At 58.0% G+C, this 13,298-nt stretch overlaps 1 protein-coding gene across 3 annotated transcripts in view; it reads left to right on the top strand.

Moving 5' to 3' along the window:
- The window catches only part of PXN (paxillin), a 45,815-nt gene that overhangs the window by 26,120 nt on the left and 6,397 nt on the right, over window positions 1–13,298 (top strand). For 2 of the 3 annotated variants that reach the window (XM_029222245.1, XM_029222228.1), the window contains exons 2-6: window positions 6,802–7,028; window positions 7,320–7,435; window positions 7,835–7,971; window positions 8,066–8,267; window positions 9,103–9,238. In XM_029222245.1, the coding sequence (XP_029078078.1) occupies window positions 6,802–7,028; window positions 7,320–7,435; window positions 7,835–7,971; window positions 8,066–8,267; window positions 9,103–9,238 (818 nt within the window). Of the gene's footprint in view, window positions 1–6,801; window positions 7,029–7,319; window positions 7,436–7,834; window positions 7,972–8,065; window positions 8,268–9,102; window positions 9,239–10,675; window positions 12,906–13,298 lie in introns of those variants that run through there. The other variant, XM_029222237.1, reaches the window with a different exon arrangement.

Consider the following 13,298-nt stretch of genomic DNA (forward strand, 5'->3'; position numbering starts at 1 on the left):
AGGCACTGCTATTAAATATTTAAATGACACTCCAGTATCGATTGTTTCTCCTCCATCCCCTTAGGGAGAGCAGTTCGCTGTCTGGGATTCAGATAATAGCAGTATCTTGGATTTAGACAAACTCCGAAGAGCTCCAGAAAGGTTCTGTGTAAATTTCACCCAAAATTATGTTATCTCCTCCTCAGAGCTTGCTATCAGGCATGGGAACAAATTGGGTTCTGACCGTTTTACAGCTACAGAAGATGCCCGACCCAATGACAGGCACCCAGCAGGCTGGGCCTGGAATCACAGCATCCTGGCACTGGCTACTTTCTTTGTTCATGGCTCCTTCCCCATCTTCCTCGTCCTCACAGTCCCGCTGTCATTCAGCCATTCATTCTACCTGCAGGGGATATGGCATCAAGCAAGATAGACAGGGCCCCTTAATTCTTGGAGAGGAGGCAGTCGGTTGACAAGAACCCAAACTGGCAGGGGAGGCCCTTCAGGAGATTGAGTTCCTAGTCGGTGTCCAGGCCCTGGGTCCCCGGGCTGGGTAGTGCAGAGCAGATCTGGCCTAAATTGTAGATTGGCCCTTACTGGTCACAGATCTGTCTTTCCTCCCAGGACAGTTATCAGGATAAATATACCCAGCTCCCCATTCCTGGGGAGTTACTCACCATGTAAAAGTGCCCTGCTGCCCTGGATTAGATTACCTCTGCTCTAACTGCTCATGTGCTCAGGGCTGGGGGAGGGGGAGACGCGCCTTCTCGTCCTGCTCTCCTTCCTAATCTGGAAGAGTCTCAGCAAAGGGGCTGAGATGAGACCATCCCCGCAGAGGGGAGCCGGTCCTGCTGTTTACACAGCTCCTTCCTTAGGAAGGGCCGAGCCCCGCTCACTGCTTATGTACTGAGCTTGGGCAGCTGTAAGGAGGCTGGGCAGCTTCTGCTCTGACACTTGAGGCCACCAAGCCTGCGCAGGTGGTCAGCAGGGGGGCCGAAACCTCTCTTGCCCACAGTTCTGAACCCAGCAAGGTAGGCAGGCTGAAAGGCTGGGTTTCTCCAGGTCCGGTGGGGAAGGGACTCACCAAACTGCTGCTGTCTCTGTGAGAGTCTGGGTCTCACCATAAATGGAGGGAATGGACAGTTGGCCCTGGCCTGGGAAGGCCTTGTGCAATGGCAGTCCCTTATGGCTGTGCTGGAGCTCTCAGGGCAGTGTTTGCTACACCTTCCTTCTTCTTCTCAGCTCCCAAGGAAACACCTGCCTGAGCTGCGAAAGCTGAGTTACATTGGCCTGCAGAAAGAAGGTGGGTGAGCTGAGCCTTGTTCTTATTGTGGGCCTCTTCTAGGCTAGGTATCAAGAATATAAGGCATGTCAAGCTGGGGTCTCCCTGGTGACCAAAGGACCCCACCTCTTTTAGATCGACCTAGCGCTGGTGTGGCAGGGGAGCCTGTGAACTCTGGGATGGGATGATACCCCACATGTACCTGCCCCATCATGAAGATCTGCTGGGCAGGCTTCTCCATGGTGACTTTGTTTTCCCCAGAATGGTGCCCCTAACTGATGATCTAGGATTGCAACATCCTTTGCCTTCAGGTTGTTGAAGCGCTTTTCTCCTTCCCCTCCAGGGCTAACCATCTCTCTGGGAGGGAACTCCATCTACTGAGCGTGTGCTCTGTTCCAGGGACTGTGCTAAAGCAGGCACTTTATATCCACTCTCTCATGTAATCCTTACTCCTGTGAGTAAGGTGGTGGAATTCCCATTGGACGGACAGGAAAACCGAGGTACGAGAGCAGTTAAGCAGCTGGACGAGCAGCTTGGCCACAGAGCAGAGTTTGTGTGACTCAGTATTCCCCTGTGTGAGTTCTAACATCTCGTGTCCTCAGAGCCTGGGAGGGAGAATGAAATCGCTCTGGTAACCGCCCCCCCCCGCCCCCTCCCCCGCCACATTTGAGGGATCCTGGATGGCCCTTTATCTCACTCTCTTTGGCGTCCATCCAGCTCTAGGTCTCTAATCTTGACAGTCTTTATCACATACTAAGAAGTTGCCGGGCTTGGGTAGGAGGAAGCCAGGCTTGTGAAAGAGGCTTGACTTGTCTTTATACTCCAGTTGGGGGTGGAGGTGGAGGTGGTTAGTTGAGTCTCTTTAACTTATTATTGGGCGCCATGTGTCTGTGGGTCAACCCAGGCCCCCAAGCCTCAGTCTGGCAGAGATCCCCTATGTTGGGGATGTGAGGGGACCTGGGGCTCCCTCTGTCCTGGACGCTTGACCTGGTCTGGGAATATGAGGGGCGCAGCTGCAGCATTTGCCCTGGAATGCAGCCCAACTGGCCCCCGAGTCTCCTCCCTCCCAGCGCAGAGAGCCTGGGCACCTGAGTCTTAACCCCCTCAGGGCTGCAGAGCCAGCGGCTACCCCCCACCCCCGACCCTGGCCTCAGGATTGTGCTAGGCTGGTGGTTGCTGGGGCCCGGGGAAGGGCCTTTCACCTTGTCCTGGCCCTGTGCGCTGTGCCCACCCACCCGCTTGCTCCTGGGCAGCCTCGCAGTGGAAGCCACAACCCCTCTGAGTGGCTGCTTAGGTGCAGCCGCTGGGCACTAGAAGCTAGGGCATGTGTCTGTCTCTTGTGTCACTCTAGAGTCACGCCTTCAGATGATGTGTGCTGCAGGCACGGCCCAGAGGCTTGGCCCCCCGGCGTCGTTGTGCGCCTCCTCACAGCCTGCTCCGTCCCTCCAGCTCAGTCAGGCATTCCCTGGCACTGAAACTTTCCCGGTGCACCCATGGCCGGCTGGGGGCTCCCGGGTCTTCCCCGGCTCTAAAATTCCGTGATTGTGCGAGGTTACCTTCGGTTACTCCCCGTGGCGGAGAGCCGACGGGCCAATAGCTCCCTCTGGCGGGCAGCGGAGGACGGTCTGCACCCCTTCGCTGCCAGGGCGCAACAAGCTGGTTGCCTCTGGTGGACTGGAAACTTTGCATTAACTCCCCCATTCCCAGTTTCGAAAGGAGAACTCTCCCTCTCCACACATACACTAGATAGGCTCCCAGAGACCTGGGCTTTCCCTCTTCTTGGATGGAAGTGACAGAGCCTGCATCCGCTGGTCTGGAGAGGCAAAACGCCTGCAGAATCTAGGGTGATTTCCTCCAGCAAGGGGCTGGGAAGCCCCAGAGAGAGCTCTTTCCCCAGGGTGACTAGGGTGGTCCTAGTTGCTCTGACTTGTTCCGGTGGTCTCAGGCCTGGACCCAGAAGCTTAGTGGAGCGATGCTGAGGAAGTCTGAGGCCTTCCTTAGGCTGAATGAGTGAGCCCTGACTGCTTACTGCTTCTGTGTGTATGGAAGCCATCCTCCAAACATGTGGGAGAGAGGGTGTGTTCCAGCGGCACCATTTTCTCTGACACCTTCTTTGGGGTATGTGTAGAAGGAATCCTGAGCCTGCCCCTAGGGTATTCAGAGCTGGCACCAGGCAGTAACTGTAGCTGAAAGCTGGGGACCTTCCCCCCACCCCCGCCCCCACTGTGGACTGCAAGTGGACTCCATCTGCCACCTCTGTTTACTCAGGCCGGGGAGGAGTTTGCTGAGCTTGCAAGGAGACTTTGGCCCATCACCATTTTGCAGCCTGTGGGGAGATAGCAGGCCTCGGCACCCATAGGAATCCAAAGTAGAGGCCAGCGAGTACTCCTCCGTGCCTCCTGTATTCCTGGCTCTCCCCTGAGGTGCTTGTGAGGGGTTTGGTGGGACAGTGGCACCAAGTCCTGTCTATCACAGAGCAAAGACCAAGGATGGAGAGAGAGGAGGAAGCTACACACAGAACCGGTGGCTGTGCACGTCCTAACTCTCACTCAGACACAAGTTTGGACAGTGGTGTGCCTCCGCTCTCTGACATCCACAAATGTTTCACTCTGTTTTTGGGGTGTTTTAAAAAAGATTTATTATTTATTTTATTCATTTTTGGCTGTGTCGGATCTTAGTTGAGGCATGCGGGATCTTTCGTTGCGGCGCACGGGCTTCTCTCTAGTTGTGGCACACGGGTTTTCTCTCTCTAGTTGTGGCGCGCAGACTCCAGGGCGCGTGGGCTCTGTAGTTTGCGGCACGCGGGCTCTCTAGTTGAGGCGCACAAACTGAGTAGTTGTGGCACGTGGGCTTAATTGCCTCGCAGCATGTGGGATCTTGTTCCCTGACCAGGGATCGAACCCACGTCCCCTGCATTGTAAGGTGGATTCTCTACCACTGGACCACCAGGGAAGTCCCCAAATGTTTTCCTTTGAATGTTACTTTATTACTTTGCTTTTGCTTTTCTCTTCAAGGTTGCCCTTTTCTTGTCTTGCCCAGATCCTACCCATAGAGGACTTAGGAGAAGTCAGCACTTTGCAACCCAACCTGACCTCCTTGGAGGAAAATCTTTTTCTGAATTTCACAAAGCACCTGAGGTGTGGTGTTTGCAGCTTCCCGTGTACTATAGCATCTGCTATCCCATATAAACCTCACGCCAGTGCTGTGAGGTGGGGAGCTAAGTGATTTGCTCTGTGGCTGTGGGTAGTGTAGATAGAGGAGCTGGGACTGAACTCAGGTCTGGCTTGACTCCACAGATCTTTTTTCTCCATCCCCCAGGACCAACAGATGTATCTGTGTTGAAAAGAGCCTGTTTAAATCATAAACCAGAATCCATCCATGAACCAATAAGCCAGGCTTGGAGTCAGGTCATGAGTGAGGTGGGAGAAGGTGTTTGGTGCAGAGGCTGGTGGTGTCCCTGGCTCAGAAGTTTTGACAAGGAAGCTTAACCATCTGTCTTCTATTGAGTGGAGCCCAAGAGACCCGAGTTCAGGTCCCAGCGGTGTCACTTCAGCCAGCTCAGGCAGTGTGGAGATGTGCCTCTGCCTCTCTGAACCTCAGTTTTGCCATCTGTGCTAGTGGTATCGTGAGGAGAAAGAGAGGTGACACAGGTGAAACTCCTGGCACGTGGTGGGCATTCAGGCATGGCAGCTGCCCTTGTTACCCCTACTGGACTTGCACTTGTTGGGGGCTGGCTCTGCCCATGATGGAGAAGGAGGGACCCCACCCCTCCTGCTGGCTTGGGCCCAGAGGAAGCCAGGACGCCTTGTGAAGCCAAGGCAGCAGGTGTGGCCGTGGAGAGGCCACTGGGATTGGCCCTGGACACTGGTTCCTTTTCCACTGTTACCTAGACACACAGACTCCCTCTAGTTCCGGTTTGCTAGAGATAGGAAGTCAGACTTCTTCCAAAGGACCTGGAGGAGTCGGGGGCTGCAGGAACTGACCTTCCTTGGAAGTCAGAGACATCCCAGGCCTTGGAACAAGCTTCTGATCAGCTGGGTAGGAGCCTGGGGTAGGTGCTGCCAGCCTTGGGGGTAGGACATCAGGGCACGTAGCTGGGAGGTGTGGGCCCACAGACCCAGGCCCTGGGTGAGGCCCTTGCTTCTTTCTTACTTCCTTTGAGCAGGGGTGGGGTTGGGGACAGGGCCACCAGGAAGGATCAGACTGGCAGCTCTCAGAGCTTGGGCCCCGTCATTCAGGAAGTTGTACTGTTTAAATCTGGCACCATCTTGTGATCACAGCAGCCTCTTGCAGGGCAGATTTTTGAGGTTTGGGGCCTCTGAGGAGTCAGTCCTGTCACTTACTGGCTTTGTTATTTGGGGCCAGTCCCACCACCTCTTTAAGCCGGTTTCCCCATCTGTAAAGGAAGGGTGAGAATTCCAACTTCGTGGGGTATTAGGAGGATTAACTGAGACCACGTATGCAACGTACCCAACACAGTGCCTGTTACTAGTAAAGGGCCATGATCCAGCCATTGCTTTCTGGTGATTATTATCACAAGGGCCAGGGACCGAGTTCCCCCACTGCAGCAGGCCAGCAGCGGGGGGAGAGTGAACTAGTCGGTGACACAGCAGGAACGAGGGCATGGCGTGTGGGGCCAGGCTGTGGGGCTGTTGAGGGTCCCAGGAGGGCAGGATCAGCAGCTCCTGCCCCCACCCCTCCAGCTGTACCCTTCTTGTCTGGGGACTGGGGAGATGCAGGGCCCCCTGCGGGCTGCCTAGTGCCAGGGTAATGGAAGCTTGCACTTGAGGGTTGATTCGGCTCCCTTGCTGCTGTTAAAAGCAGAATAGTGGGGCCCTGGAGCCTCTGGGGCCAGGCTGCTTGCCAGGCTTCCGCAGAAACAGCCTACAGAGCAGTCCTGCCCCTCTCTGCTGACGGGGGCGGGGGGTGGGGGCGGGAACGCTGCACCAGCCTTGTCCCTCACACTTCTCACAGCAGCCCCGAGACTCTCAGGAGGAGCTTGGAGCCTGAGGTTCGACTTCTACCTGGTCAGGAGGGCGGGTACCACCCCAGGGGCCCCTCCAGGCTGGGGGCTGAGCGGGCTTAAGCTCTTGGAAATTAAGTGGGACCTGGCAGTGCCCAGGCCCCTCCCCGTGACGTGGGGCCCCTCCCACCCATTCTCTCCACCTTGCCCTGCGGAGTCAGAGTGCGGGTTCCAGGCAGGTACTTCTGACTCCCGGCCGGCCAGCCAGCCAGCTGCACAGCCCTGTTGGAAGGGAACGCAGATGCCCGGCTCCCAGAGGTAGGAGAGCCCTCAGGGCGGCCCCAGGAACCTCCAGAGCACCTTCTTCGTGGCTGGGGAGAAGAGCTTTGGGAGCTGTTCTTAGCCAGGCTGGTCTGGGCTGATACCTTCCTGACCTGAGGCTAGTCATTTCTCCCATGGGCGGGGCAGGTGCTCAGAAGTCATTAACTCTTGGGTGTAGGCAGGGAGGGCGCTGCCACTGGAGACTTAGTCCCCAGGATCCATTTTCTTACCCGCTCCCCACGCCTTCTCTCTGCAGACGCCCTGCTGGCAGACTTGGAGTCCACGACCTCCCACATCTCCAAACGGCCTGTGTTCTTGTCCGAGGAGACCCCCTACTCGTACCCAACAGGAAACCACACATACCAGGAGATTGCCGTGCCACCCCCTGTCCCTCCACCCCCGTCCAGCGAGGCCCTCAATGGCACGGTCCTTGACCCCTTAGACCAGTGGCAGCCCAGCACCTCCCGATTCATCCACCAGCAGGTAAGGTGGGGACAGGGCCTCGGAAGTCAGCTTCAGGGCACAAGGAGTTTGTCTGGCAGTGGCTCGGAGAGCCAGCGATCAGGGAAGTAGGGAGAAGAGGCGGGAAGCGTCTGGCTCTCCCCACCCGCCGCCGCCACGTGAGGGGGCAGTGACCAAGTGTTAATCACCTGTCTCCTGGTCAGAGTGTGGAAACTCCCTGGTGAGACTGCCTGTGAGCAGGAGCCTTCCGGGGGTGACTCGGGCTGTTCCTTTTCCTCCCCGGGGAGGCTCTGAGCACTGTCCTTCCTGCAGCCTCCATCCCCGTCCCCCGTGTACGGCTCCAGTGCTAAAACTTCCAGTGCCTCCAACCCCCAGGACGGCGTCGGCCTGCCGTGTCCCCGAGCTGGCGAGGAAGAGCACGTGTACAGGTACTGCCCAGCTCCTCCCCCTGCTTGGGAATCCTGTGCATCGGCGGGCAGAGGCCACTGAGGCCAGGGACAGGCACGGCACAGCGCTGGAGGGGAGGGGGATTCTGCCTCAAGGGTCACTGGGTTAGACGGCAGAAGGCCTCTCAACTGGCCCGGTGGCCTTATCTGCCATCACCGTGCAGCAGCTGGACTGGCTCTCACATTGCCCTGCGTTGAGGAAGGTTCAAGAACTGAAGCAAGACTTCCTTCCTCCCCTCTTCTTGCCACATCACTTCCCTGCTCTCCGTCCTCTGGCCGGTGGAGACGCTGTATCCCCTCTGCCTTATTCTCCTTGAGGATTTGGGGGCCGCCAGAGCTGGGGAGCATCTCTCACCAAGGTCTTCCCTTTGCCTCTCAAAGCTTCCCCAACAAGCAGAAGTCGGCCGAGCCTTCACCCACCATCATGAGCTCCTCCTTGGGCAGCAACCTTTCTGAACTCGACCGCCTGCTGCTGGAGCTGAACGCCGTGCAGCATAACCCCCCAGGCTACCCTGCAGGTAGGACTAGGTCAGGCCCACCAGGCCCACCTGCTGGCCTCTGGATCCCTGCAGGGCTCAGGGCTGAGCACCTTTTCTCTTTCCTTCTCCCAAGATGAGGCCAACTCAAGCCCCCCACTGCCTGGGGCTCTGAGCCCCCACTACGGCATCCCGGAGAATAACAGCTCGTTGGGGGGCAAAGCTGGGCCACTGACCAAAGAGAAGCCCAAGCGGAACGGAGGCCGGGGCCTGGAGGACGTGCGGCCCAGCGTGGAGAGTCTCTTGGATGAGCTGGAGAGCTCCGTGCCCAGCCCCGTGTGAGTCTCCACTGGGCCCTCCCAGGCAGGGGAAGGTCTCGCCCAGCCCGTCCCATGCTCCAGGGTCTGCCGTCTCATCCCCAGTGTCACCCGTTCCCTCTGAAGTGCCTGTTGTTTGCCAGGCCCTGCACCAGGCCTTGGGGGATGGTGACAAGTCACGCAGACACCATGCCTGCCTTCAACGAGCCACTATCCATCAGGAAGGACAGACACTGTGCACACTGAGGGCACCCATAGCCCAGCAGCTGTCAGCACAGGCTTTGGAGCCACACAATAGGGTTCACATCTTGGCTGTGCACTTACTAAGTGTTGTCTCTCAAGCCTTTGTTTTCCCATCTGTAGAATGAGATAAGATGAAATGGGATAAGGGGGATAAGACCACCTACCTCAGTAGGGGTGAGACCCAATAACACACGTAAAGCACGTGCACACAGGACCCATGGTAAGTGTCTACCGAGTCTTAGCTCTCCTTGGTGTTACTGTGTTGTTGGAACAACTTCACATGTACGTGCAGTGTTGTGGAGGATACACAGGATGCTGGGGCTTGTTGAACGGGCAGGCTTGGACTTGGTCTTCTTGGAAAGAAGTGCCATTTGAGCTGACCTTGCCTCTCTCCCATCAGCTCACCTCAGTGCTCTGTCTTGCTGGCTGACAGCAGCCCCTCCCAACAGTGCGTCCCCAGGAGAGACTGGGAGCTGGTGGGCTTCCCTGGGGTTGGGAGTGGCAGGACCCCAGTGTCAGAGCTGAGTTGTTGATCCCCTGGGGAGGGGAGGGACATGCTGGGGGTGCACGGGCTGGCCTCTGGGGTCCCCGCTGATGCCATGCCTGCGTGCAGCCCCGCCATCACTGTGAACCAGGGCGAGATGAGTAGCCCCCAGCGAGTCACCTCCAGCCAGCAGCAGACACGCATCTCCGCCTCTTCTGCCACCAGGGAGCTGGATGAGCTGATGGCCTCGCTGTCGGATTTTAAGGTGCCCTGAGGTCCCTCTTCCCTGCCCTGGCCCCTCAGAACCCCCATCCTTCCCCTCCTGTACCTCAGCATGAGTAGCTGGAACTTGGCCCCTGCGTGTTTGGGTGCCTCACCCTGAGCCTGGGACCCCGCAGGCAGTGCCCTGGCCTTGCCAGGATATGGGGGAGGGAGGGCCAGGCTGGCCACGTGGGGACTGAGCTGCCTCTCAGCCTGTGAAGGCAGGACGTGCTCAGCAGGACATTCCTTCCTCCCTGGGTGCTCTCAGCTCCCAGCCACCCAGGCGAGGGATCAGGAGGCTGGGACAAAGGACCCTGTGTCGATGGCTGCTCTTGGTAGGGGAGGGGGTGCTCTGCTGGGCCTTGTGGGATCCTGTTCCGAGAGGTCATTTGCCCTGGAGCCCCATCTCCCACGCTGGCTGGCTGTCCTCAACACATCCTTTCTTTCTGCCTCTGGCTCCTGAATCCACAGGCCTCTTTCGCCATCCGCCTTCCATCCTCCACGGGCCTCTGAGTCCCCACAAGTTCTCTCTGGGAAACCTCACCCATCAGGCTACTGGGCCAGTCCTGCATGAGGCGCCCCATCTCCTCCCCGGGCCTGCCAGACCCGAGATGTTTTATTTAGAGGATGCAGTGCTTTGATGGGGAGTGATGGTGACTGAATTCGCCAACAGTTGCTGACTCCACCCTTCCACGGGGGCATGACTTAGGGAATCGGAGGAGGGGAGCCAGCTCTTGGCCCCATTGGTGCCTCCAAGCCTCCCTTCGGCTGGGGTTTCACGGGGCGGGGGGGATGGGTGCGGCCTGGGCTTGTGGCCCTCATGTGCCAGTGGTTCTGAGTGGCCACTGTCAGGAGCAAGTACACTGGGCTCAGGAGTTGGCCCGAGGGAGCCCTGCCCCAGCACCCTTTAGGCTGTGCTGCTTTTCTGAGATCCCTTGAGAAGCTGCGCTGGTTCTCACTGTGACCCTGGAGCAAGGTCTCGGGGGATGTAGGAGAGCAGGGATTGTCTGGGAGAGACAGAGCTGAGAGCTGCCTGTGGCTGTCTGTCCCTTGATTGGTGCCTGGGCTGACCTCCCCGTGACCCACCTCACCTTAGCTTTTTCTCCCTTGTCTGTACTTGGGATTGGCGGGGGCCAGTGCCCGACAGGCATGGCTCAGAGGCTGCTTTCTGCTGCCTGGGTTTGATGGGAGCCAGGGATATGAAGCCCAGGAAAACCTTTCTGGGGGCTGGGTCTTCTTCCAGGGCCAGTCCTCATGCCTCAGCTTCGCCACCACCTTGGTCTTGTCAGTGTAGACGGTCTTGTCAGTGTAGACCATCTTGTCAGTGTAGACGGGGACTCTCAGAGCCCTGAGGCCCAGCCTGCCCCTTGCAGTGGGCTTCCTTCCTCATCTCTCCCAACTCTCTCTCCTCTCCCCTCTGTCTTTTGTCTTTCTCCTCTAGACCAGCTCCTCTGCTGTGGCCTTGAGCTCCCCAAGGCTGCTGTCCAGCTCAGCTCCATCCCCACACCACATACTTTCTCCTCCTCCACCTGGGCCCTATGTATTCCTGCCACCCCCTAGGAAACCCTCCCCTCGAGGCCACGGCCACACCCTGGAGGTCCTCTGCCCTGAGGACAATGTGACCCCCAGCTGGCTTGATTTGACTGGCCTTGGGGAGATGCCTGACACCCCCAACTCAAGGTCTCCCTCCACGGAGAGTTCTCTGGGGCCACCGGATGCAGAGAGCCAGGCTCGCATTTGGAGGGACCCACCAAACGCGAGCCTGGTGAGTGAGCTCTCCAGGGTGCCTCCCGGCCACACTCTACCCCACGCTGGGTGCACAGGTCCCCAGGAGGCTGGGGAACCCCAAGTGCTGTCAGCCAACCCTTTGTGCCCAGGAGAGGCCGTGGCTGCCACATGGGAGTGGCCGTGGGCTCTGGAGGCGCTTAGGCCTGAGTCCCCCGGGGGAGCTACGCCCAGCTTCCAGGAAGTAATCGAGCCAGCCGCCATGGCCGTGGACCGTCAGGCTATCTTACCGGATACCTGGAGTCTCACGAAAGCACGTGGACAGCAGAAGGAGAGGGCAAGGCCAGAGCCAGGGGAGCCAGAGAGCAGATGCCATGCCCCAGTTGAGGAGGAGCAGTTAGGTGGAGAGACGGCCACGGGGGGCAGCCTGGTCAGGCCAGCCCAGGGACCCGAGACCCCCAGGAGGCCAGAGGGCACCACCGAAGCCGCTGCAGAGGCCAGGAGGGAACGGCCAGAACTTCCACAGGCTGTGGTCATGGACACACCCAACACCACGGAGAGGATTTCCACCTCTGGCCAGGCAGGCGTGAGCTCGCACGGCTGCTAGGCATGGCCCCGGCAGGCCGCACGTGGACCACGCCTGGCTAATTGCATGCAGCCTCCCACTCTGCGCATGTTTGCTTGGGCAGCCGATTCCGAGATGCCGTGGCCTGAGACCCTGACAACCAGCCGTGGGCAGTGGGCTGTGTGCGGCCGGCGGAGCTCCCTGGGCCCTGGAATTTCTCTTAGTGGCACCCTGCCTCTTGCTTGATTAAGGCTTTTTCCTTCAGATGAGCTTCCCCTGACATCCTGATGGGATGTGTGTGGAATGGTGAAAAGCATGGGCTTGGGAACCAGATAGAACTGAATACAAACCACGCCTCCAACACTTGCTCCCTGGGTGACCTTGGGCAACGCCCGCACCAGCCTCAGTTTTCTTCTTTAAAATGAGGGTAATAGACCATTTCCCCCAGAGCTGTCCAGAGGATTAAATGAAGTAATGCCAGAAGGTGCTTAGAAAGAACATAGCACACGGTCCCCAATAAGCCGTGGCTGACGTTAACGGTTATTATTCGCTTCTTGATTAAAATTTTAGGCCCTTTTCAAAAACAAAGTAAAATAAAACAACAACAAAAATAACCAAACCAGGACTTCCCTGGCAGTCCAGTGGTTAAGACTGCACGCTTCCAGTGCAGGGGGCACGGGTTTGATCCCTGGTCAGGAAACTAAGATACCGCATGACACACAGCGCGGCCAAAAATAAATAATAATAACCAAAGTGCTAGAAACAAGTAGGTTATAATGTAAACAAGGAAAAAAAAAACCTGGTTGAAGGATTTACTGTAAGGAAAGACCACATTTTTCCTACTACAAATTAAAAAAAGGAAGGGAGGGAGGGAAGAAGGGAAATTCTTATGCCCTTTCAAGAATGTCCACTTACATTCTTTCAAATAATTCTTGTAACATCCCTGTAAGGCAGCTGAGAAAATACCGTTACCCCATTTCAAGGATGGAGAAGCTGAGGCCCTGGAAGTGAAGTGTCTTACCCAAGGTCAGGGCTGACTTGGAGGGTGTCTGCTCTGCCCCCTGCCTCCACCCTAGCTCAGCTTGGCTCTTCTCTGGTGGTTTGGTCCTGCCCACCCCTCCTGGGGGCTCTTGGGTGTGGACTGAGCAGCATCTGCTGAGCCCAGAGTGGCCTGTGACAGCTTCCCTCCCCCCCCCAGATCCGCTCCATGATCAGAAGGAGCCGGGAGACCGGCCACGCTCACCCCATGTCCCGGGAGCCCTCCCCTCGTCGCCGGCTGGACCCCGCCACCCTGAGCAGGACCCCGTCCCAGGAGCGGCTCATCGTGGAGCTGCAGGGTCGGCTGGGCATCCAGCCGGAGGTGGAGGAGGCCGAGGGGGCCGCGGGGGCCTCTGTCCAGGACTGGCTGACCGAGGGCATCGTCATCACTGTGCAGCCGTGTGGGAGGCGGGCTAGGGGGCAGCTGGTAGAGAAGGTAGTGAGTAGCTGCCCAGGGCTGGGCCAGGGCGGAGGTCCTCCAGTTCTTCCCCAGCAGCGGCCAGAGGGGAAGTTTGGCATGTGGGGGGGGTGGGGGGGTTCTGCATCCCGTGGCCTTGTGAGGCCAGCCTCACTCTTGGTGTCAGAGTGGGAGGGCCCCAGGGAGCCCCTACTTGCTGAGCTGATGTTTCCTCTGCCGTTGCCTTCATCTCTCTCCCTCTCTTCTTCCTCCCAGGTTGTCTTCCCTCCTGGCTCTCCCATTCCCCTGAGAAGAACCTTCTCTGTTCTGCCTTCTCCT

Source organism: Monodon monoceros, unplaced genomic scaffold (genome assembly GCF_005190385.1).
Source record: "Monodon monoceros isolate NGI ecotype Baffin Bay Population unplaced genomic scaffold, NGI_Narwhal_1 Super_Scaffold_1, whole genome shotgun sequence".
Lineage (NCBI taxonomy): Eukaryota > Metazoa > Chordata > Mammalia > Artiodactyla > Monodontidae > Monodon > Monodon monoceros.